This window comes from Nelumbo lutea, chromosome 4 (assembly GCF_056320005.1).
Source record: "Nelumbo lutea isolate HS-2025 chromosome 4, American lotus-T2T, whole genome shotgun sequence".
In the NCBI taxonomy this organism is placed as follows: Eukaryota; Viridiplantae; Streptophyta; class Magnoliopsida; order Proteales; family Nelumbonaceae; genus Nelumbo; species Nelumbo lutea.
Window position 1 is genome coordinate 44,586,566 of NC_142687.1, and position 25,609 is coordinate 44,612,174.

The 25,609-nt window shown below is 35.1% G+C and overlaps 1 protein-coding gene across 2 annotated transcripts; it reads left to right on the plus strand.

Annotated features, from left to right (window-relative positions):
• The first annotated feature begins 9,759 nt into the window (after window positions 1–9,759).
• On the plus strand, window positions 9,760–20,036 carry LOC148855514 (protein argonaute 1-like). Of its 2 annotated transcripts, none has more exons than XM_088984530.1 (22): window positions 9,760–9,894; window positions 11,189–11,931; window positions 12,049–12,257; window positions 12,334–12,483; window positions 12,576–12,709; window positions 13,193–13,302; window positions 13,602–13,708; window positions 13,822–13,960; window positions 14,038–14,154; window positions 14,557–14,664; window positions 14,769–14,840; window positions 16,671–16,793; window positions 16,889–17,054; window positions 17,139–17,398; window positions 17,554–17,696; window positions 17,889–17,951; window positions 18,025–18,088; window positions 18,426–18,561; window positions 18,638–18,711; window positions 18,814–18,908; window positions 19,072–19,103; window positions 19,596–20,036. In XM_088984530.1, the coding sequence occupies exons 2-22, from the start codon at window positions 11,197–11,199 to the stop codon at window positions 19,814–19,816; spliced, it is 3,258 nt and encodes a 1,085-aa protein (XP_088840656.1). In that variant the 5' UTR covers window positions 9,760–9,894; window positions 11,189–11,196; the 3' UTR covers window positions 19,817–20,036. The 2 variants fall into 2 exon arrangements, with proteins under 2 accessions (XP_088840656.1, XP_088840657.1); XM_088984531.1 differs by having other exon boundaries at window positions 12,337–12,483.
• The last annotated feature ends 5,573 nt before the right edge of the window (window positions 20,037–25,609 follow it).

Here is a 25,609-nt window from a genome sequence, read left to right on the forward strand (position 1 = left end):
ATTAGTTCAAGAGGATATTAATATTTACTTAAAGCAAAAAAAGAATAGGCATAAGGTATTGTCTTCAGATTAGATTGGTGGGGATATAAGTTCTAGCATTTTTTTTAAATAATATATGAGGGAGGAATAAAAAGGACAGAGAAGAAGTTTATGGCATTTGTGGTAATAATTAAGTAGGGGAGAGTTGGTAGTTGAGAGAGAGAGAGAGAGCGCTCTAGAGATCCATTAAATAGTAAACATTAAATATCAAGATTAAAGTGTAAAATATGTCTTCTCTATTCTTTTATCAAATACCACAATGAGTTAATGATATTAAAGGAAAAAATTATTCCTTAAATATATATCTATATCTATATTACTCTTAACAGTGTAAATGAGGTCTATATTCTAGACTTATTGACCAAAATACCCAATATTTGAATTTGGTCATCTTCATTATGAGGACAAAAAATGTAATTTGAACTATTAATTTTATTAAATTCATTCAATTCATTATGTTTGATATATAAGGTATTAACTCCATTGTCTTTCATTAAGTCCTATATTTAAGGCATAATAAATAATTGAGTTTTATAGACTTTTCTTAACTAAAATACTCCTATTTATGAATTTGGTCCCTCTTTAACTATGTGACCAGAATGCGTAATTTAAAGTACTATTACTTAATTTTACTTCATTCAATTTCCTCTCATTAAGTTATTAATTCACATTCTCACTACTTAGATATTTTATTTGAAGTATTTTTATTTTCACAAAAAAAATTTATTAATTAAATCTATATCCTACATCTTTAATAATATAAAACTTTGTTCAAAACCAACATAGAAAATAATTTACCTTCTTATCAAGGTGGTGGGTAATAAGGGTGTTCATGGTTTGGTTTAGTACAGTTTAGAGAGAGTTTTAGATCAAACTGATAAATTACGGTTTGAAAAATTCCTAAACCAAACCACTTTGGCATGGAAACTAAACTAGACCAAACCATTTTATTATGGTTTGGTGCAGTTTCTAATACGATATGGGGACTTTGGGCCATTTTATGATTTTATTGGGTTTAATCCAATTAGAAATCCCAAATAATACCCCTAAAAAGTTAAGATTTGAACTTTTATTTATTATTTTATTATAGAATTAAATAGTTTATTATATATTTACAATTTTCACATTCTAATTAGACATAAATCATATAATATTATATATTTTATATCATAAACTGCAGATTCAAAGATTCAGGAAATGCTAAACCAAACCAAACTGTTTTCAAGTATAAATTGAACCAAACTGTAAATTCGGTTTGGTTTGGCTTTGTTGTTTGAATTGTTCAATGAACATCCCTAGTGGGTAAGTAGTTCAACTATTTGTGCCAAATGGGTTAACTAATGGTCTCATAGTTAAATAATAAAAACTTAAATATTATGAACATTACAAGTAAATGTAAACAAAATTTAGGCACATTTCGAATATTATATATTTATTATATTAAACAAAAATAAGCATGACAAATAAGAAGTATTTTTATTAATGATGAGAATGAAATGCAATATTTAAAACTAACCTAGAAATGAATCCATTTTCTTGTTCCAGTGGGTCATTTGTTCAACCTTTTAGGTCAAAGGACCAACCCATGATGTCATAGTTAAAAAAATTGAAAATATAGAGACAAATTATTAAAATATATAATTTTTTGTAAAAATATAGAGGCTTTTTAATGATAAAAATAGAGCAAAAAGTAAACTAACTTAAAAAGAACTATTTTTATATCAAATTGATGGTCAAAAGTCCATAGGGATGCAAATTGGGCAAATTTAACTTGAGCCCTAACTAACCTAGCTCATAATTTTTGATATGTCAGCTTTGATTTTTAGTCCATGAATTGGGCCTAGACCTAGGTTCAAAAGTTTGGGCTTTTCTATTTTTTAGCTTGGGCGTAGGCCTAACCTTAAGTAGCCAAAGTCAAACCAATTTGTGCGCGCATACACACACACACTTGCATACTTGCATACTTGCATGCATATACAATTCTATATATTTCCCTAAGTTTTAGGAAATTGATTTATTCGCCCCTATTGTTTAGAATTTGTCTTAAACTATGTATAAGTTTTCTTATATTTGACAACCATTGATTACCATTAACATAAATATTAAAAATGCTATTTTACCCTTTAATCTTCTTTAAATTTTCAAAATGGAAACAACCACTACTCTATTTTTGCCTTTGCAAAATAGAAAAAAGAAAGACGAAGCCTTTAGTACATAGAACTAGCTTAATTATGCAACTTCAAATCAATGTACACCTCCAATAGTTTTCAACGCCAAGTTTGATCTGTAATTTTTCTTATTGAAACTTTGAGAAGTTATTGTGGACTTTTGCGTCCCCTCTTTGATGAAGACCACAAGCTGAAATTTATCATTTCTCAACGAACTCACCTTTGGCACAACATTTCAGACAATTTTAACCTTCTTAATGAAGCATATTGCAAACAAGGAGCAATAACAACTTCTAGGCATTGAACGTATTGCTTTTTAGCGAGCTTTTACATATCTATATTTTAGGATCAATATTCTGGCATCAAGTATTAAGTGAAATATTCAAACTAACGGAAATGACCTCAAGATGTAAGCATTGCATAATTGATTTGTTTTTCCTAAGTAGTCAGCACCAATGAGCATCACGATAAATTGTGAAGTATACATATAAAAAATGTTATAAATTTTCCTTCAAAGCATATAATAATGACTTCAAAATGAATCTTCCCAGGCTAGTTGTCATTTCAATAAAAAATATGTCTCCTCCTTGTGTGATTGTTGAAGTCAATTGATTTGCGTGAAAGCCTTTAGTAGCTTTCTAGATGCAAGGCCATTTTTGTTAAAATGCAAGAGCTTTTTGTCATCTCCTTGAATCATTTCTGTTGTTTTAGTTTTAGAGCTCTATGTATTTTCTAGAGTTGTCATTTTCATATCTTGAAGATCTAGAAATGTATGAGCACTCTCAAATTAGAGGATAATTAGGTCTTTTCATACTATTTAAACAAGACTGAGCACTATCAAACCCCTTGTTTAAGGTTTTTGGTGCTAGGAATAAAAGTCTTGAAGAAAGCAGAGCTTTAGTCACAAAAAAAATAATATTGGGTTTTAAAAAATTCTGTTCATCCCGTAATATCACATGTGAATTGATTGTAAAGGAACACTAACAAATGTCAATGGTAGGGGAGGATTTAGTCAATTGTTAGAAAATTTAGGGATACTTTAAAACAATATGTAAACAATGGGGGTAAAATAAACCAATTTCCTAAACCTATATACTTTAAGAATTTTCCTTAATAAAAATAAAAGTTTTTTTCTTGAATTAGAGTTTTTGATCTTTGAATTTTCTACCCCATATCTTTTTCAAATTTTCTTTGTTTTATACTTGTTGTTATTATTCTCTCATTTTTTTTATTATATTGTTGGGGTCATGACTAGGTATTGGTGCACTGAAATTATTTGTTTCATTTATTTCTTTTTTATCTTTAAACAGTGAGCCCATGTTGTGACTTATGAACAATGGGTTATCTTGTGGCCTATTAGCCAATGTTGGTCCATGCAATATGTGGTGTATCTAATAATTTATAATCCTCATATTCTCTCAATATTTTCACCTTTTTCCTTTATACAAATATGATTATAACTGAATTGGATTTAGTGGAATTTGAATCTAATTTGACTAATGAATGTTGAATTAAAGAAAACATCTCTTGTTTTTCTTTGATAAATGTATTTATATATGCACATTATTTTTTATGTTTTTAAAGAAATATGTCACATAATTTGGTTAGTTATACATAGACAATCTACCAATTAATAAATTTTTGGCGTGTGCTTAACAGAGCCCTCTAGACAAATTATGTTATCTTTAATAAGTTTGACGATTTTTTCTTTATTTTTTGGTTAATTCATTTATAGAGAAGTTAAATGGAGTTTAGAAAATAAATAACATGAAATTAGGAAAAAGAAAGGGAAATAATTGCTTCACCTTCATTTTTTACAATGTTACCTATTGTTTTATTATGTACTAAATTTAATTTTAGTTTCTTCATTTATATTCTTTTAAAATTTCATGTTATGTTCTCTCATATGTGTCTAGACTTATTTATGAATGCTTGAGTCATTTTCTTACATTTGCTCAAATTAGCTCAAATTTATATCTTTGCCTTTTTTTTGCTTTGTTGTTTTTTTTTCATCGTATTGAATGCATATTTTTTTTCCTAAGGTATCCTTCAATTTGAATGAAATTGAAATGCTTAAATTTTTTTCTAATAGAAAAGTAGACCATTTAATTTATTTTGTCAAGTGACCAATGAGTCATTGAAAATCTCTCCTTCTACCTATATTGTGGGTCTTATTGTTTTTCTTAATGGGTGACATTTTTATTTCCTTCTTTTTCATGATGTTTATTACATTTTTTTTTGTTTATAAGCATAGTAGTTTTGTTCACCTTTCACATTACTAGTATTTCTGTATTGTTATGAATAAATGAACAAATGAATGGTCTGAGAGCATTTGTAAATGAATATTAGGTTTAAAGGTTTAGATAAAGCTTTAATTCATATTAAATATTCAATTGTCAATCCAAAGCCAATTTTCATCATTTTTTTATGTTTTTTAAGTTTTTCCTTACATCCTTCTTGAGTTTAGGTTTATTTAGATAAGTTTCGAGATTTGTGATTTCAAAGTCTAATGCTTTTGGGCTTGAAAGCTTTTTGATTTAAAAATCAACTCTTACAAAAAGCATTAGACTTTGAAATCACAAATCTCGCAAAAAATCTCAAAACACTTTTAGGTTTAATTTTATTTCCACATATCAAATCTCAAAAGCAAAAACTTATCAAAGTTGACCATAATGCGCAACCCTAACTAATCTATACATTAAATCACATTTTAAAAACATTATATAATTCAACCTATTGAGCTCTTAGGTCATCCTTTGGCTATTTCCAAGTTTGTCATGTATTTAAAATCTATAATAGGGTAGTTCAAATTGATGATTTATTAAGGTTGTGTTTGTTATTTGCTGCTAGTGTTTTTTCCAGTTGAAATGCTTTGGGTTAATTAATACAAATTAGTGAGAGATATGTGTTGTCATATCACATGTTAGAATTACTTCACCTAAAATGATTAGGCTTTACCCCCTGAATCAGGAACACCAATTTAGAACCTGTGGCACTTGCTTTTTTAAGGTGTGCCTATTTCAACCTTAAATAACCTCAAATAACAATTGTAAGCCAATTTATACCGATCATTCCAAAACATTTAAGGTAGAAACAACCGTGATGCTAAACACGACCTACGTGATTAATGGAAGCAACTTAAGTTTTTTTTTTCTTTTTATTTTTTATTTAGAAAAGACAAAATTTGTTACACCAACATCCATGGCTTAAAATCAAAATGAAAGGTCATATTACTAAAATTAATATAAAATTAAAACACAATATACACACAAAATCCTAGATTGGATGATCAAAATTCTCACTGCTCAATTATTGGTAAAATTCATAATAAAAATGCTATTTAACATCCATAAATTAGGATTTGATGGTTGCAAATTAAAGTATGGAAATCCACCATATTCCCATAGCAATAGCTTTCATAAAACTCTAACAATTGAGTTAATGTTTATATAGCAAGATGAAGTTAATTAGTTTTATTAATTTCAAATACAAAATTTTTTCATTACAAACATTGACATATCTTTATCTAAAATGATCTCATTTAAATGAAGGTTGTAATCAATTTAAAGGAGGCCAATGTATAGGATTTTAGTGAATAAAATGGTTTAAGTTTTATTTATTTTTGTTATTGTAACTAACACTAATGTAATTGCTTGTTTACATAATTTTCCCCTCTCCCCCTCCAAAAACACCAAATACACTCATTAGACCTACTTTATTTGCAATGCAATTTCATTTGCATTTTCTCAGTTTGGAAAGAGTACAAATGCAAATATGTACAATACAAATACATGCAAATGAGTTGAATGCAATTTTTTTATTTGTTTTTGTTTTAAGTTTTTATCTGTTTTGTTGCAAATATAATGCCCATTTGGGAGAGCTTCCGAAACATAGATTTTAACGTTTTGACCTAGGCCGCACATGGGAACATTAGAAAACTATGTTTTGTGACAATCTGGAAAGCCAATCAATGTGTTTTGGACACTAGAAACATAACTGGAATAAGAAGATACTCTAGGTAGATTCTCTTGAAAATGAGTGCTCAACAAATATTGTTGAATCATTGCACCTTGCCTCCAATGCAAAAGCCCTCCCAAATGGTATCGTTTATATCTATATATTAAAATGGAATGTGCTAAGTTAACATTTTCCCACTTTCTGATTAATTTTGAGAAGCATTTATCTTTTTATAGTTGTTTTTGAAAAATAATTATCTTTTTTTTTTCTATTTTTTATTTTTTTCTTGTTTTAAAATTGAACAAAATATCTCAAGTGGCCAATAAGCTTTTAGGACTTTTATCTCCTCTTATTAACTCTTTTCTCATCTTTCTCATTAACTTCTTTGCCCTTAACCAACTTGTTCGAAAATAATTAAATATTTTTACCTGAAAATAATTACAAATCATAAAAATTTAAAAAATAAAATAATTAGCATTTGGATACAAAAAATAATACAGATTTATTTAGAGCATAAGAAATTAGCCACTCTCACTACAGTGCACTTGAATTGTAATTGAATACACTAGAGATAACCCAAAAAATGCTTGAATTGGACTTAAATGATCACCATTTAATTAGAAATGTTATAAAGCTCCTTACTAAAATTTTCTAATTCTATAGTTCCACTCATTTGTCTTAACTCAAAATTATGCTTGCAAACAAATGGATCATGATTTAATGCCATTAATAACTAAATGAAGAGTGGACTAAATAAGCAAACCTTAATTACAATTTAAAATGGAATGTGCTAAGCCGGCACTTTCCCACTTTTTGATTATTTTTTTCTCATTTTAAAATTGAACAAAATAACTCGAGTGGCCAATAAGCTTTTAAGGCTTTTATCTCATCTCATTAATTATTTCTCATCTTTCTCATTAACTTCTTTGCCCTCAACTAACTTGTTCGGAAATAATTACAAATCAAAAAATATTTTTACCTAAAAATAATTATAAATCATAAAATTTTAAAAATTAAGAAAAAAGCATTGGGATACAAAAATAATACAGATTTATTTAGAGCATAGGAAATTAGCCACTCTCACTAATTGCACTTGAATTGTAATTGAATACACTAGACATAACCTAAAAAAAATGTTTGAATTGGACTTAAATGATCACCATTTAATTAAAAATGTTATAAAGCTCGTTCCTCAAATTTCTAATTCTACAGTTCAACTCATTTGTCCTAATGCAAAATTACGCTTGCAAACAAACGGATCATGATTTAAAGCTATTAATAACTAGAAATTGTCTAAAACTCACCATGAGTTTTCATCATTTCTCTTAAACTCACCATAACTTTTCAAAATGTCTAAAACTCACCATGTGAGTAGGTTTTCATTTTCCAAAACTCACCTTATGTTAGTGTACCATTAATGTTCTTAAAAGAGGTGTCCACGTCAACATAAATAACAATTTTTATGACCAAATCACCCTTGAATGTTGAGTTAGAGGAAAATGGTCTTTTTCATTTTTCAATATTATTTTCTTTTTTCTTTTTTACATTTTAATGTTTTGTTATAAGTTCTGTTTTTTTTTACATTTTTCTTTTTTTTTTATATTTTTCTATCTACAACCTATAAAATTTTCTATATTTTTTGTTATTTATTTGCAATTTCTGTGTGTTTTCTATAATTTTTGGTATTTTTTTCTACAATTTTTATTTTCTGATTTTGTTTTTCAATTTCTATAGTTTCTATAATTTTAAAATAATTTTTTATTTTGTGTGCAATTTTTATAATTTTTTATATTTTTGTGTTTTTATGTATTTTATATTTGAAAATATTATTTGAACTTTTCCTTTTTTCATATCTAAATATTAAAATATATGTATATTTTATATTTTTTATGAAGGTTAAAATGGTAATATATTAACAACCGTTAGCTCTTTAATGTCAAGTTAGTGACATGGTGAGTTTTAGACATTTTGAAAAGTTGTGATGAATTTAAGAGAAATACTGAAAACTCATGGTAAGTTTTTGACAAATTCCCATAACTAAATGAAACATTGCAGAAACGAGAGTACTAAATAAACAAACCTTAATTACAATTTAAAATGGAATGATTTCATTCCCAAATTCCAAAATCCCCCATAAATAAGCAAACCTTAATTACTACTGTTCTTAAACCACCTAAAATAATGCTGGAACGAGTGGACTGAAAACCCGAATGCTCCACGGTCCTCAGGACCACAGCTCTGGTTTTACCGGTTAACCAGACAGTTATAATCCGTTCATCCTGTAAAAACATGTGAAACCATCAATCCATCATTTAACCGGGACCCGGAAAGCCCACTAGTTCTCTCTTCTCTGTTTTCAGGGTCCGACCGTCCGGTCTGGGCCGAATGGCCCATCTTACAAACACTGAACTAAAATGGTGTATAGATATAACGAAAATTTAGATCCAACGATGGAAAAGCTAGAACCAACCATTGTCTAAGGGACTAGTTGAATTGCTCAAGACTGCAACCCGAAGCCCAACATGAAGTCTGAAATGACCAGCAACTGGATGTCGGGTCTGGTCAGTCGGATTCTGGTTGAGCCCGGGCAATTTGTACCCTTAAACATGTCTTCTTTGATCCAGAGCCTCTGAACATTGAGCTGTTTGCTCAAAAGCTTCCCAAACCATGCTGTTATTTCGTCCTTATCAAAATCCTCCAAGCCAATGGGTCACCATCAAAACTCCTCTGTACTCACCATCAGTGGGCCCTCTTGGCAGAAAACACTAACTCGGGCCCATTCCAACAGAGCCCATTTCTCGATGCCCGATACCATTTCCTTGTACATGCTTCACCACATTACCCCCCCACCCCAACCAAGCTTGGAGTAGGCCCCACAATAATGAATCCACCTTTTGATTTGAACCGTCCGATGCATCCGCCTAGACATTTTAACTTCCTAGGTGGGCCACGCTGACACTTTCAATATTAAACCCAAGGGGCCTTCTAAGTGGGCCCATATGGGCAAAGGTAAAAATGTAAAATATGGGCAATAGATAATGCAAGGTAATCCCCCAAACTCTTAACATTGACTTTTCTTCATTGAAAGGTGGAGGGTAGTTTAGTAATTTGTGCATTACATATCACGTGAAATGGAAACTTCTACAAAACTCTTGCTCCACTCTTTTTCACAGTGGAAAAATTATTAAATAAAAATCCAATTTAATCAATAATAATCATAATCATGTTTAATTAATCGACGTAATTATTAGTGGAAATAGGAATTTGGGCTCGGGGAAGAGAGAAGGGTTAAGGCCTTATTTTTCTCCAATCGAGACGAGTCGTGCGTGCTCCCCCAATCATGCGAGTCCTGCCTCGTTGCTCTCCATGAAATGGCGGGAACTGCCTTTCTCAACTTGCCACGTGGTTATTTTTCCATGTCAGCATTCCACATCACTCATATAGCTGGTCAAGGTCCTCAAGGAGGCTGAACTTACCACACCAGCATCCGATTAGATCAGAAGCCAAAGAAGGAGAGAGAAAGACGAGTAGAGAGAGAAAGTAGAGAGTGGGACTTGTCGTTTCTGGACACTCAGCTACTTTAAATAGGGGGCACGGTGGTTCAAGTAGGGATTCTACGGAGAAGGGGTTTCTCCTTTTTTACTCTCTCTCTAATCTATATCTCCCTAAACCACTCTCTCACTACGACCTTTCAGTGGACGAAAAGCGGTATTTCCAGGGCGGTTTTCAGGTAATGGTAGCGGTATTTGGCTCTAGTTTGGTCATTTTGTGATTTATTTTGTGCCCGGAAGTAGATATCTGCGGGCTGGTTTGGTATATGTTTGTTCTGTGGCATTTTGATCTACTGATCTCTGTTGATCTATGATCGAATCTCGGAGACTGTCACCTGCCGAGGTCCTGGGATTTTTTGTTGTTTCGGTTTTGTTTTTCTTTGAGGTTTTTTTTTCCTGGTTTGGTTCTCATCCGAGCTTTTCTTCTCTGGTTTTGGTCTGTTTTTCTTCTCTGGTTCCGAGTTATCGGTTTGTAGCTTTGGGAAGATATTGGCCACGGATCAATGGTTCCCGGTAATGCATTTATCGGCTAGGGCTTACGGTGGTGGTCTAGGTTTTTCAGAGTTAGATGTATAGGGTTTTGGAGAGGTTTGATGTGTGAAGATCCTTTCGAGTTCATCGAGGGCTTTGGTTATAAAGCATTTTTGGTCATATTTCTTTAGTTTGGATTTGCATTTGAGTTTTGAGTTTGTATTGACTGGGAGTCTGACGATGGTGCTGATCCTTTAGTTTATTCTGTATGTTTTTTTCGTATTTATTCTTTCTGCAGTTCTGCTGTGAGATTGTAACTTAGGGTTAGGTTTTCTTTGATGTTAATGCGGAAGAAATGCTTTTTTTTTTATTTAGTGTTGCATATTGTGTCTCGCTGATGTCTTGATTTAACTTTTATTGACATTACTTCTATTTGCTTGTTCTGTGCTATTTCTTTTCTGTTGCTTGTTATCATATTAGTTCTTCTTTAGTTTCTGATGGTTGATTTTTTATTTGTTATTCTTTGTTTGTATGGATTTTCTTAGGGTCTGTGATGCGTGTCTTTATTGTCTCTTTCTGTTTGATAAGCACGTATAGACGGTTTTAGTTTTTTTTCTTATTAGTCTTTCGTATTTTCCCTTTTACTTGTGCATTTAGAGATTTTAAGGTTTTCTTTTTCTAATGCATAGATTTTGGTTAAGTATTCTATTTGTCATTTCTGATGTTTCAGATCGTCATCAATTGGCATTACTTAGCTTTGGCATGTGCTTGGTTTTACCAGCTATGACAGAGTTTTGATCTTTGGTTTTCCTTGCTATTAGACATAATCTATGCTAGTCAATGGACACTGACTTGGATGTGCAATGCTGATTTTTTTTTTCTAGTTTAGTGTTTTTTTGGCCTCTTTGTGTGTTATTGATTGTATTTTGATTCTGATCAGCGTTTGTTAACCTATATTCTTCTCAAAATGTTAATCTGATTCTTTATGCTGTTACTCGGCAGTTGTCATCATGGTTCGGAAGAGGAGAACTGAACTTCCTGGTGGAAGTGGTGAGAGGTCAGAGGCTCAAGAATCCAGTGCTGGTGGTGGCCGTGGTGCCCAGCGCTCAGTTGAAAGAGCACCAACTCAACAGGGAGCTGGTGGAGGAAGGGGTTGGGCTCCACAACCTCAGCAGGGGGGGCGAGGTGGATATGGTGGAGGATATTCCCAAGGACGTGGACCTCAGCCACGAGGTGGGATGGCACCTCCACAATATGGTGGCCATCCTGAATATCAGGGTCGTGGAGGTCAGCCAAGAGGAGTGCCACCACAGCAGGCTGCTGGTGCCATGCCAGAAGCTTCTGGGAGGCGCCGGGGAGGTGGCAATGTGGCTGGCAGTCGTGGTGGAGGCCCTTCTTCTGGTGGTTCCAGGCCACCAGTTCCCGAGCTGCACCAAGCAACCCAGGCGCCATATCAAGCAATGGTAAGCCCTCAGCCTGCTCCTTCTTTCAGGCCAGTGGAGTTCTCACAAATGGGTTCATCTTCTGGGGCACCTGAAACAAGTTTGTCAGAGCTGTCACAACAGTTCCACCAACTTGCAATTCAGCAGGAAGGAGCTTCTCAATCCATTCAACCTGTGGCTCCATCAAGCAAATCTATGAGGTTCCCTCCTCGTCCTGGCAAGGGTAGCACTGGGATCAGATGCATTGTCAAAGCAAACCATTTCTTTGCTGAGCTACCTGACAAAGACCTGCATCAATATGATGTGAGTGTTAAATTTTGTTGTAATCATTATTATCATACATGCCTTGTCCCAACTATATGCTTTTCATTTTCTACAGTGTTAACTAGTTATGGATTATTGCCTCTGTTCAATACTTAGGTCTCAATTACGCCAGAAGTTACTTCAAGGGGTGTGAATCGAGCTGTGATGGAGCAGCTGGTGAAGTTCTATAAGGATTCTCATCTTGGAAGGAGACTTCCTGCTTATGATGGTCGCAAGAGTCTTTATACTGCAGGACCACTCCCTTTTACTTTAAATGAGTTCTCAATTACTCTGGTGGATGAGGATGATGGCACTGGTGCTCCCAGGTATTTTCTGATGAATTCTTCATCTCTATTGCCTTCTTCTCCCTTTCACTTCTGATCATTAAGTTGTTTGACGCAGAAGAGAAAGGCAATTCAGAGTTGTAATAAAGTTTGCTGCACGTGCTGATCTACACCATTTGGAATTGTTTTTACAAGGAAAGCAGGCAGATGCCCCTCAAGAAGCTCTTCAGGTCCTAGACATTGTTTTACGTGAACTGCCCACCAATAGGTACTTTCTACATTTTCTGTGTTCTCCTTACTGTTTTACCTTTTTCTAGTTTGCTAATCTGTAAATTTTGTTTGGTAAATGTCTGCTTGTAGGTACTCCCCCGTTGGAAGATCCTTTTATTCCCCTGATTTGGGGAGAAGGCAGCCCCTTGGTGAGGGGTTGGAAAGTTGGCGTGGTTTCTACCAGAGTATTCGACCAACTCAGATGGGTCTCTCTTTGAATATTGGTATAATGTTTATTTTCCGACAGCTACAAGTTTCTTGTTAATCTACAATTATAGTGTATTCTATAAATATCCATGCATATGTTGTCTTCAATTGCCTACACTTCTCTAATTTCAATATGGTATCTTGTATAAATACAGTGGAGAATTCTGGAAGACTAATTCCCAGTTTCTCTTATTTTCTTGCACTCTCTTAGAGGATATTTGGTGATATCTTGATTGTCTGAATGCTAATCTAGTATGTGCTTGTCATTTAGAGGATAATGAGTATGCTAAAATATTCACTATTCACTGCTATATATCATTCTGTAACTAAGGGCCTTAAAATACCACTTGATTGCTTATTCACAGAAAGCAGTTTTTAAAATCTTGACGGTTTGATGACCTGGAAACAGTCAAAACTGTCAATATTTTCAGTAAAATTGAATGTTCTAATTATGATCCAGATCCCTGTGTTTCCGGTTGCTAATGGTGACTTCATTGCAGATATGTCTTCCACTGCCTTCATTGAGCCACTTCCAGTCATTGAATTTGTCACTCAGCTCTTGAACAGGGAGGTTTTTTCTAGAACCTTGTCTGACTCTGATCGTGTAAAGGTCTGTTCTTGCCACTCTTGGGGTCTTTGACAAGTAACCACGTGATAGCACATGTCAACTACTTTTATATAACTTAAAATTTCGTTTTTTCTTTATAGTTTTTATGTTAATATCAATTTTTGCCTTTCTGCATATCTTTATCCCCCTAGGTTTCTTAACATATCTTATTGTCTTTCAAAATTTTGATATTTTTTAACTTCTGAACTGGATGTTTTCAGTGATCTGTTGAATAATATTCCGTTGCTGCTTTCCTTTTGATAGCATTCATTTTCTTTCTATGCATTATTGGGTAATGACAGATCAAGAAAGCCCTTAGGGGTGTGAAAGTTGAGGTTACTCACAGGGGGAATATGCGTAGAAAATACCGAATTTCTGGTTTGACTTCCCAGGCAACACGAGAGCTGACGTAAGGATAACCTTTCTAATTAATTTAAATTGCCGAACTGCATTTTGTAAATGATGTTGGATGTATATATCAACTCATAATGTGGTTTATTGTTTTGTTATGGTTCTCCACAGTTTCCCAGTCGATGACAGGGGGACAATGAAATCTGTTGTTCAGTATTTCCAGGAGACCTATGGCTTTGTCATTCAGCACACTAACTGGCCGTGCCTACAAGTTGGAAATCAGCAGAGACCAAACTACTTGCCTATGGAGGTGAATACTTTTTAAACTGGGTTATTTACTCCATGTGTCAGAATATTTTTTTATTTCATTTATGTGTATGCATGCAGGTCTGTAAGATTGTGGAGGGTCAGAGGTACTCCAAGAGACTGAATGAGAGGCAGATTACTGCTCTCCTCAAGGTCACTTGTCAGCGGCCTCAGGAGCGGGAGCATGATATAATGCAGGTGTCTTTCTGCAAGTCTTGAATGTTTGTTCATTTGTCACTGTATATGCTCAGTCACCATCTGTGTTTGTTGTGTGTTTTAATTTTCTGAAAATATGGAATAGTATTTTCTACTGGTATCTTTTCATTTGAAGTAATCAATTTTTCTGATTATGAATGGGGTTCTGAAATTACGTATATACTAACATGAGCTAGTATTTTCTACTGCAATGGTTATATTAGTGTTGAAGTTATTAATGGGATTTGAACAATGTGATATATTGTGCAAGTGTTCATATCAATCAGTCATAACTTAGTTGTTTTCCCAACCAAATGCATGTAATGTGTTTAATAGTGATGAATTTGGTTTTTGAAATTTCATGTTACTGATGTTTTGGTCTTATTTTGTCCTTTTCTTGTTAAGACTGTTCATCACAATGCTTACCATGAGGACCCTTATGCAAAAGAATTTGGCATTAAAATCAGTGAGAGGCTTGCTTCAGTTGAAGCACGGATTTTGCCTGCACCTTGGGTAGGTGTCTGGCTGTTCTCCCTTCTACTTATTTATATGGTTTGCTTAAATCTAGTGTTGGAATGGAAGTTTTCTAATGACTCTCTTTCTTGTTTCTTGTACAGCTTAAGTATCATGATACAGGAAGAGAAAAAGATTGCCTTCCCCAAGTTGGTCAATGGAACATGATGAATAAGGTATCATCTATTTAAGAATGAAAATCATTTGTTCTGGCAATGTACTTCAATTGTGTCGTGGGTTAGTCTGAAAAGATTTTGGGGGTTGGGACTTTCATAATTGGTTTATTTGAACAGTTGTTTTACAGTACGGAAAGGCGGTACTTGATGATTGTTGCATAGTGTGGCTATGTTTCTTTTTCTTTTTTATTTTTGATAGCAAGGTTTTGCTGGGACTATGGTTGAATTTTAGTGATTACCGAAATTGGTGAGCTTAGTGATTACCGAAATTGAACTAAGCTGTAAGCACCCTTGGAGTTTTCATGTACTGGTATTTTTGGAAGAATATGGGGTGGCAGACTTCCCTTGCCTCCTTGAACAGGCTTATAATTGTTTTTTTCTGTGAACATTGGTTGTCCTTGTAAGCAAGGTCCATTATGAATCAGTTGAAGTTTTAAATTAATTTGCTGGAGGATACTTGGGCATGGAAATGAATGTGAGTTGTGGTTTGTACATTTTGAATTTGTGCTTGTGGTTTGTGTGTGGCATCAGTGGTGCAGTTTGAGTTTTGTCTATGAATTCATTTTCATGTGCTGCAAAGATGCCTAAGTTTCCTTTTCAGGGAAAATGTCCATTATCTTTTTTTTCCATTCAGTAATTTTCTTATCTGCAATAAAGCCTATCCATGTAGATGCTTAATGAATTGCTTGAAGTAGCAACTTACATGTTCCCTGTGCTTACGAGGCTGGCAATGTGATGTTCTCTAAATTGCTTGAAGTAGCACTTACATGTTCCCTGTGCTTACGAGGCTGGCAATGTGATGTTCTCTAGAACAGACATGGCTTAGGAATTAAATCAGCAAGGGCATACTTGTTTGTAAATATGACTTGTTGCCAATAATTGCAAATATGTGAAAACCCAAAGGGTGGGGTTGTCTACTAGTCCTTTGTGAGGTAGAAAGGATTAGAAGAAGACAACTCTTGGCCTGATATACCTGTAGGAGAATTCTTAACCACCTATTCTGATGCTTGGATGAGCATACATTTAACTCAAGGGGAGTTGGATCAGTTATTTATCAAGGGTACTTGCTTTGCAATTTTTTCCACCATTTGTTTCTTTACAGCATCTTTTAATATGTATTGGCGAGTTTAGAAAAAATGGTGATGTGAAGCAAACTGGCACCAAATTTTTAGGGAGCAGAGGCATTTTTGGTCCTTGATGCTTTGAAACTACTACAAGAGCATTGAGAAGTGATTTGTTACAACTTACAAGTTTGGTAGGGCTTGAAGAGCTAGGGGCAAGCCATAAAGGACATGGGGTGAATAGTTCAACAATGGATACGACACTGAATGGAATTTAATAACAGAAAGGATGGGCAAGCCATAAAGGACATGGGGTGAATAGTTCAACAATGGATACGACACTGAATGGAATTTAATAACAGAAAGGATTCTAGTGAATCTGGGTGATTAATGTTGATTGGGCAAGCCATAAAGGACATGGGGTGAATAGTTCAACAATGGATACGACACTGAATGGAATTTAATAACAGAAAGGATTCTACTGAATCTGGGTGATTAATGTTGATTTTTACATGGTGCATCACTTTTACATTGTTTTATTCAGCTTTGCATGGGTATACTTCAGGGGGAAAACATTTATTTATTTTTTTTACTTATTTTCATTTCCAAACTTTTCCTCGTGTAAATGTAAATTCATTCTGTAATTGTTTGGATTTGATTTATATATCAGAAGGTTGGCATTTATTCATTTTTCGTTTACGTTTCTAATTTGTCTGCTATGTGTAGGTGTTGCTGTATAATTTCTTATTTCATCTTTCTTTTATTACAGAAAATGGTTAATGGTGGAACAGTCAACAACTGGATATGCATAAACTTTTCCAGGAATGTGCAAGAAAGTGTTGCTCGAGGATTTTGTCATGAACTTGCTCAGATGTGCCACATCTCTGGCATGGTATGGCATGTACTAACTTCATGCATGTTAGTTTTAGTTGTATGAGATAAAGGCATTTGATGTTGATCCTTTTCTCATAATTGAATATCTTGCAGGCCTTCAATCCTGAACCAATACTTCCACCCTACAGTGCACGCCCTGATCAGGTTGAGAGAGCTTTAAAGACACGATACCATGATGCAATGGCCAAGCTCCAACCACAGGGGAAAGAACTTGACCTTCTTATAGTTATTTTGCCAGATAATAATGGTTCTTTATATGGTATGGATCTTGTACACGAACTTCCATTGGATTCTATCTTTTGAATTGTTATCTTAAGGGCTTATTTTTTGCTGCATTTGCCAGGTGATTTGAAGCGCATATGTGAGACTGATCTTGGCATTGTTTCCCAGTGTTGCTTGACTAAACATGTATTTAGGATGAGTAAGCAATATCTGGCAAACGTGGCCTTGAAGGTTAATGTGAAAGTTGGTGGAAGAAATACGGTGCTTGTTGATGCATTGTCCAGGCGAATTCCTTTAGTCAGTGACCGGCCAACCATCATCTTTGGTGCAGATGTGACGCATCCCCATCCCGGGGAAGATTCAAGTCCATCTATTGCAGCTGTAAGCTTAATTTATTTTCCAATCTTTTACTCTTCAAGTACTACTTGGAAATGTTATTGAGAGAGTGTGGTTGTCACCTTTCTTAGTGTTGCTTCTAATGCACTTGATTTCTTTTATTATTTATTGAATATATATATTTTTTAACATCACACAAGGTTGTTGCGTCACAAGATTGGCCTGAAGTGACAAAGTATGCTGGATTGGTTTGTGCTCAAGCCCATAGACAGGAGCTTATTCAAGATCTGTATAAAGTATGGCAAGACCCTGTTCGAGGAACAGTGACTGGTGGTATGATCAAGTATGTTCTTTATGTCCTGTTTCCTGAAAGTTTTGTTTTTGTTTTCATTTCATTTTAAAATTTGATGTTTTTCTGTGAATATTGTTTTTATATTCTGTGAATTGTTTTTCAAATTTTTAAATAACACTATGAGTCTTGGGTTCAATTACATCTTTAAGTAGTTGGATTTTTAATATGATCTGTTAAACTCAGGGAACTTCTTATATCTTTCCGGCGTGCAACTGGTCAAAAGCCTCAACGAATCATCTTTTACAGGTATGTTTTAACCACTCTCATTATCATTTCTAGGCAAATCTATAAGAGACTTATGTGGATCCTCCATTTTCAGGGATGGTGTCAGTGAAGGCCAATTTTATCAAGTCTTGCTATATGAATTGGATGCAATCCGGAAGGTAACATTCTTGCATAATTGTCTACCAACGAACCACATAGGATACCCGATCATAGGTCTAAATTAATAATTAATAGTAACTGGGATATTATAGTAAGTTGATGATTCATAACACTAAATTGATCAGTCTTTATGACTTTGTCCTCTTAACATTTGTGAAAAATATGCATGAAGTTGCTCCATCTGTTCTCACCTTTATTTTTGGGCATTCTTAAGTGCTTTGATCATTAATAAATCCCTTTTCTGCATTTAGGTTGTTATTTTGGGAAAGGTTAGCTTCTTTTTTTACTTGTATTTCTGTACTGATACATGCTTGGATAATGTATATTCATAATCAGGCGTGTGCTTCTCTGGAGCCAAATTATCAGCCTCCTGTGACTTTTGTGGTGGTGCAAAAGCGCCATCACACAAGATTGTTCGCAAATAATCATAATGATCGCCATTCTATTGATAGGAGTGGTAACATTTTGCCTGGTAAGATGTTTGTTTGGCATATTTGATATCCATGTTAAGGTTGTGAATGTTATGTTAACCCTCTGAATTTCTGCAGGGACTGTTGTGGACTCGAAGATTTGCCATCCCACTGAATTCGATTTTTATCTATGTAGTCATGCTGGTATCCAGGTAAGAGAGCCTTACCCTCTTCGACTCTTTGGAGAGCGCTCGCTATTTTCTCTCCCATGTATCTAGGTATTGATGTTGAATGTGGTGTTACAAACTCCACAGGGCACCAGTAGACCAGCTCATTACCATGTACTTTGGGATGAAAATAAGTTCACAGCTGATGGGCTCCAGTCACTTACAAACAACCTCTGCTACACGTAAGAAATTATTTCCTTGCTTCTGTGACTTCTGGGGTTCCCCTCTTCACTTACATTCAAATTTTAGTCAATTAAAATCTGTTGTTCCCAATTTAAACTTGTTTTATTAGCCATCTTAGATCCCATGTGTGGTAATTGACGTAATCTTTAATTCTTTTTGCAGATACGCAAGGTGCACACGTTCCGTCTCAATAGGTTGGTTTTTCTCCCCAAGCTTCTTTTTGGCTTTTTGCAGTGCCCTCCACCCTTGTTTTCTATTCGGGGTTACGGTTCCCATCTGTAGTTGTTATAGGGATTGATAGACGCGAGAAGATCACTTTTATTAGCCTACCTCCGTCCCTAGCTTACTATCCATCAACGGGGAAGAAGGGAGAGAAGGGTGCGGGGGGATATCTGATGGTGTGCGTGCAATTCATAGTGTTTTTGGGCCCTTGTTCCTTGGTATTTGTGTCAGTAGTTTGTGTTTTTTGGTGAAGATTACTTTTATTAGCTACCTCCGTCCCTAGCTTACTATCCATCAACGGGGAAGAAGGGAGAGAAGGGTGCGGGGGGATATCTGATGGTGTGCGTGCAATTCATAGTGTTTTTGGGCCCTTGTTCCTTGGTATTTGTGTCAGTAGTTTGTGTTTTTTGGTGAGTCTGTATATATATTAGTTATTTTGATTAATGTGTCTTGTATTGCCACAGTGCCTCCTGCCTATTATGCACATCTAGCTGCTTTCCGAGCTCGTTTCTACATGGAACCAGAGACTTCGGACAGTGGGTCACTGACGAGTGGAGCAGCTGGTCGCGGTGCAGGAGCTGGAAGTGGAGGTGCACGCAGCACCCGAGTTCCGGGCGCGAATGCTGCTGTGAGGCCTCTTCCTGCTTTGAGGGACAATGTCAAAAGAGTTATGTTTTACTGCTAGATGAGGTGGATAAACTAGCTATCTCTAGACTACTATATTTTATGTTTATCCTAACGTTGTTAGCAGGCACTTTCAGCGACCATTTTGTGGATCAAAACTTGAATGTTCTACTTCTACCACGGGTTGGACATAGATTGTTGAACTCATTTTCTCTGTTGTTTTGTTGTTGACAATTGTGGGTTGATTTGATTTGTTGGGCACTTCATGTGCTTGTTCAGAATTTGAAGCGTCTTTCTTTTATTTCGATATTCATTTTCCTTTTAGGCTTTTTGACTTTTGGCGAGGCACGTATATTGGCTCAGTGACATTGTGTGGAAACTGTGGGTCAAAGCGTTTTAGGGCTTTAAAACGGGAATCTATCTTTAGGTGACAAGTTGGTTTACTTGGCAGTTGTACCAGCGCGTGTTTGTTAGAGACAATTCTCCACTCTGGTGATTGGTCTAACGAGTAATCAAAGCATATTATGCCAAGTTGGCTTTCAAGCGGTTTGCTTGATAAACAAGTATTTTTATAGGTAGTATTGGTGTTCGGGGTCCAGGGTCCTTTGTCAAAGCAGTTAATGATGTTGATTTGGTTTTGGAACCGGCAACAAAGAAAAACTATTCATGTTGGATAACACTGAATACCTCCTAAAGTGGTTGAAATGACGGTTAGACCATCGGTGTGGTTCTTTCAGGTGTGTTTTTCTATAATATGCATTATTTTGATTTTTAGAACGAAAATTTAAAATCGACAAAATTAATTCTGACTTAATCAATTTAGACAAACTGGCCAGAAGTAAATTGGTGCCAAGTCATTCCTTGGGTGGCAGGTGCAAATGTCCTACATGATATGGGTTGCATAGATTCATACTGGAATAGTGTGTTTGGCACTCCATCCCATTACATCTCATCCTCCTACCCACAGAAACCTCCTTTTTAGGGATTTTACCTCTTTCCCCTTCCTTTTACTGCTTTTTCTTTCAAATAAAAAAAAATCAGTTTCGTAATAAGAATAAAAATGAATTGGTTGTTGGTGAATTTAAATATCTGTCCATGGTTCAAAATATCGATATGCCTGATGCACGGTAGGGGCATATCAGGTGTTTTGATATATTTTTTATTTTTTTTCTAGGACCCCTTTATCCTCTGAACCGGTCACACCCCAATACACCCACTGTAGGGTCGTATCAGACGGTCTAGGATCCTGTCTGATTTTTTTAAAGTTTTTATTTGGTAAAATGAGATGAAAGTTCATATTAAAGATGAGAAGTTAAGGAGGGGGGGCCTACAAGTCCTGATAACAGACATCCCAGAAGGGCTGGAACCAATGAGAAAGGGGAGTTACCGAATATATTGAGCTAAGCGGTTTGCTTTTGTTTTGCAATGCTGGAAGATGTCCTGGGTTTCATGCCTAGAAAGTCTACCAATATCATGCCAAATGGCAAAGAGAGGAGAGATTGGTTGAAACCATGTTGCTATCCAATCATCAATATGATTGTAATGCACCTCCATACTGCCTTTGCAAACGAGCATCTGAGAAGTAGATGGATGGTATCTTCCTCCACTTGCTCACATCGGGGACATATGACATAGGTTTGGATTCCTCTCTTATGCAACAACACCTTCATCCCAATTGCTTGGGAACACAACCTCCAGAGGAAGAGAGGAAGTTTCTAATTTTCATGGGAACTTGTAATTTCCAAATCTTCTTTCATATTTGATGATTGGGCTGCCTGCAATTACTTTGTCTTTGTGAGTTTTGATCCTCTTGATTCAAAGTCCAAGCAAAATGATAGCCAGTTTTCACAATATATTCCCCCTCATCGTAGTTTCTCCTTATGGTTTTCTTCACTGGGTGGAATGGCTGATATGGAAGAGACTTCAGCAGGGGAGAAAAGCTGGAGTGTAGTCATATTTCACCTCAGAGAGTTGCAAAGGATGAGATTGGTGATTGGGTTTTGAAATTTGAGGCATTTGGTATCTATGGATCTTTTCAAATGTTAATTGGTTCTCCATTTCCAATTCGCCAAATGAGTCCTTTTCTTAGTAGATCAAGCCCATGTATAAGGATTCCCTTTTTTTGCCTCGAGAATTGAAATATTTGGGAAGTATATTTTCTTTAAAATCGTTACCCACAAAGAGTGTTGACCATTTAAAAGGCCAAGCTAGTTTGGCTAGGAGGGCCCAATTAAAGGAAACCATGTCTCCAAAACCAAGCCCCCTTTGGATTTTGCACCACAAAGTTTTTTTTCCCCACCCAATCCATTGCAATTTTCTTTCCTCGTCCTTTTGGCCCCCAACAAAACTTGCCAATTGCCGGTTGAGCTGATTACAGAGCTTCATAGGAACTCGAAAGTGGGTCAAATAATACACTGGTGAAGCTGCCGCAACTACCTTAATAAGAGAGTGTCCCGAGTTCTGCAGATTATATGCCTAAACTTTTGTGGGGTATTTCATCTAGGGGGATTTCAGATTTCTTAAAATTAACCAACTGCTCCGAGGAGTTAAAGAATGGCTCTAGAATTTCTTTGAAGAAAATTATACAATCATCTGCATACAAGAGGTGTGAAAGGGGAGGAGCTCCTCTTTTAAATCCAATACCCTGAAGCGTACCTTCATTTACAGCTTTAAGAATGTTTGCTGAAAGCACTTGTGTTGCAAAAATAAGAGAGATACGGGAAAGTGGACCCCCCTGCCGAATGCCTCTTTATGGTTTAAAGAGCATCTTTGAGTTCCATTTAGGCTCACTTTGGATGGAGTACAAATACAAATATAAAAAGTGCAAATCCTTGTATTTTGTATTATTTTATATGCATTTGTACCGCAGTACATACATATTTGTATTTGTACTCCTTCCAAATTGAGCCTTAGGCACTTTTTAACCCCAAAATTTACTCCAAGTGGAAGGGTGGCCACCTTAAAGATTTAAATTTTTATTGATGAAACTCAAGTAAAATAAGAAATATAGGGGAGGATGTAGACCACCTTGCCCCAAGCCTAAATACAAAGTGGACTCCACTGAACCTCTAAATCCCATAAATAGGGGTGACCACCTTGAAGTTTTACCGATGAAACTCAAGTAAAATAAGAAATATAGGGAGGACGTAGCTTACCTTGCCCCAAGCCTAAATACAAAGTGGACTCCACTGAACCTCTCAACCTCATAAATAGGGGTGGCCACAAGTCGAACTTCTCATGAGTTATTCGAGCTCAAGCCTAGTGAAGCTTGACTCATAAGGATCGTGAGCCTAGTATAATAAATAAATAAATTTTTATGACATACATACATACATACATACATATATATATATATATATATAATAAATATTTTTATTATATATAATAATATTTTATATATAATATTTTCATTTTTTGTATGTAAAATAAAACATTTTTATAAATAATTTTTCTAATTCTTAATTTTTTGTATATAAAATAAAAAAATATTTTCATATGTATAATTTTTATTTTTTAGAAAAAAACTTGGGTTATAGTCGAGCTTGAACTTGTGATCTTTGAACGAAGGTGAGCTCAAGCTCAAGTCTAATACAATTTCAATGAGCCGAGCTCAAATAACCAAGCATTCGGCTTGGCTTGACTTGAAGTCTAGGAATGAATAATAGATCATCAAATAAGCTACTCTGTATAGCATGTGGAAGTGAAGATCTATGATCAAACCGACTATCCAACTGATAATCATAAGTATGATTAGTCAAAGCATCTACAACCAAATTCCCTTCAAACCTGGAGGTTGTTTGTAATAGTCAAAATCTCTCGCCAAAAAGAGGAAGAAGAGTCCAATGTGGACTTGTTTTCCCTTGAAGATAAATCAGAACTTGAGCATCTCGCAAAATCTGACATTTAGCAAATAGAAAGTCACCTCGATCCCCTCTGGAAATCCCACCACCACTAGAGATACCTGGATTACCCCTCACAAGATGTGTTCTTAGAACTTTAGGTTAGGTTATTCTAAGATTTTATCAGAAAAAAGTTGTCTTTCCTAGGAGACGACCACTTGAGTTCCCTGAGCCAAGCATATATTTTTTAATATTCTTTTGGAACATCCTTCTTTCCAAATTTCCTAGTAAATAATAATGGCAGAGGTCACTATTGTCCCATTCACCTATGACGAGTGAGTTTGACCAAAGGAAAGCCTGTCGAATTTGAAATAGTGGGTACGACCAGTAAAGCGGTAAACTCACCTCAAATCTCAATGGCGAGAGTACTATTTATTGATAAACACATGATCAGTAGTTCCCAAACACCTTTGAGCACAATGATTACAAGTCGAGACAAGGGGAATGCCCAATTTCTTCACACTATTGTCAGTTGGAACATTACCTCTAAGAATTTTCCAAGTAGAAAAGTCCATATTTGGGTGGGATTCTCTTATTCTAGATTGTTTTATACCAAGGACATGCTTACAAGAGAAAAACCTGTTAGATGTAAGTTTCCAGATCTGAACGTTTTTTTCCTTCTCTTAGAGATATTTTCTCGAAACTGATTTGCATTTTTACATGATCTGGGATGTTCCCTATTTTCTCCCAATGCTATATCTATCTAAACATCACTCACCTTGCTTTATTCTTTAGAAAATGGTTAAGTCTCATGTGTGAAATCAATGTTATCTGAAATCATTTCATCCTTTATGAACACACATGGTTTTCATCAACCAAATCTTGCATAACCTCCTTGAGCTAACATTTGTTAAACTAATTAGCCAGAATTGGCTTACCTCACAATGCTGGTGAAATTTATGCTCTCTAGATTGTTACTAGTGGATAGGGGCTGGCTTATCTCTACTATGGAAAGGTCTTAGCTTGGATCTCTACTATGGAAAGGGGCTGGCTTATCTCCTCACAAATGAATTGATCAATTGTATTCAAGTGGACATCTAGGCACCCACTGAAAATATTATGCGAGTGTATGCAAATAGGGATTTTAAATAAATGAAAATAATTTCCTTAACCTCTTTTTCAGATTTCACCCAGATTCCAACCTCATTTTTAATACAATACATTCTATTTAATTTTGTATTGTAATCACCATCTTTAACCCAATTGTTTTTAGCTTTTTGCTTCCATAATACCCTTTTTCAGTGCAATTCAACTTCTACATCTTTAAGCAGATTTCTTTCCTCTTTGGTAGTCTTTGAAGATTGTTCCATTGATTGTAATTCTCTGAGACTTGCTTTAATATTTTGAATGTTCATACAAATATTTCCAAAGAATGTTCGGTTCTAAGACTTAAGGCTACGCTGGCAGCTTCCTAATCTGGGACCAAAGGTTTCGAGGCATCTTCCATCCAAGAGTTGATGAATTACCTCTTCACACTTACTATGGGTTGTCCAAGATGCCTTATATCAAAAAAGTTGAAAACCTTGCCAATTGGTTGGAAAGCATTCAAGCACAACTAGCCCATGATCTGACCCAGTCATGACTTCATTGAACACAAAAGCTTCAGGATATCTCATACTCCACATAGAATTTGCTAAAGATCAACCGCTACTTATTGAGCTTTGAACCAGATCTATTATTGGGCTAAGTAAATCTTCTACCTTGGCTTCCCAAATCAAAAAGGTGGCTGTGCTCCACCATATTTCTCAATTGCAATTTTGCCAAACCCCTTCTAGATGAACCTCCATATTTTTCTGCAACCCATAAAATATGATTAAAATCTACAGCCATTAACCATGAGGAGTTCATAGAGATTCCGGTTTCCTGAAGACTATTTTAAGCTTCAACTCTCTAACATCTTTTGGGGTCATCATAGGCAAAAGTCATTCACCATGAATTATTTAGAAGTGGGAGAT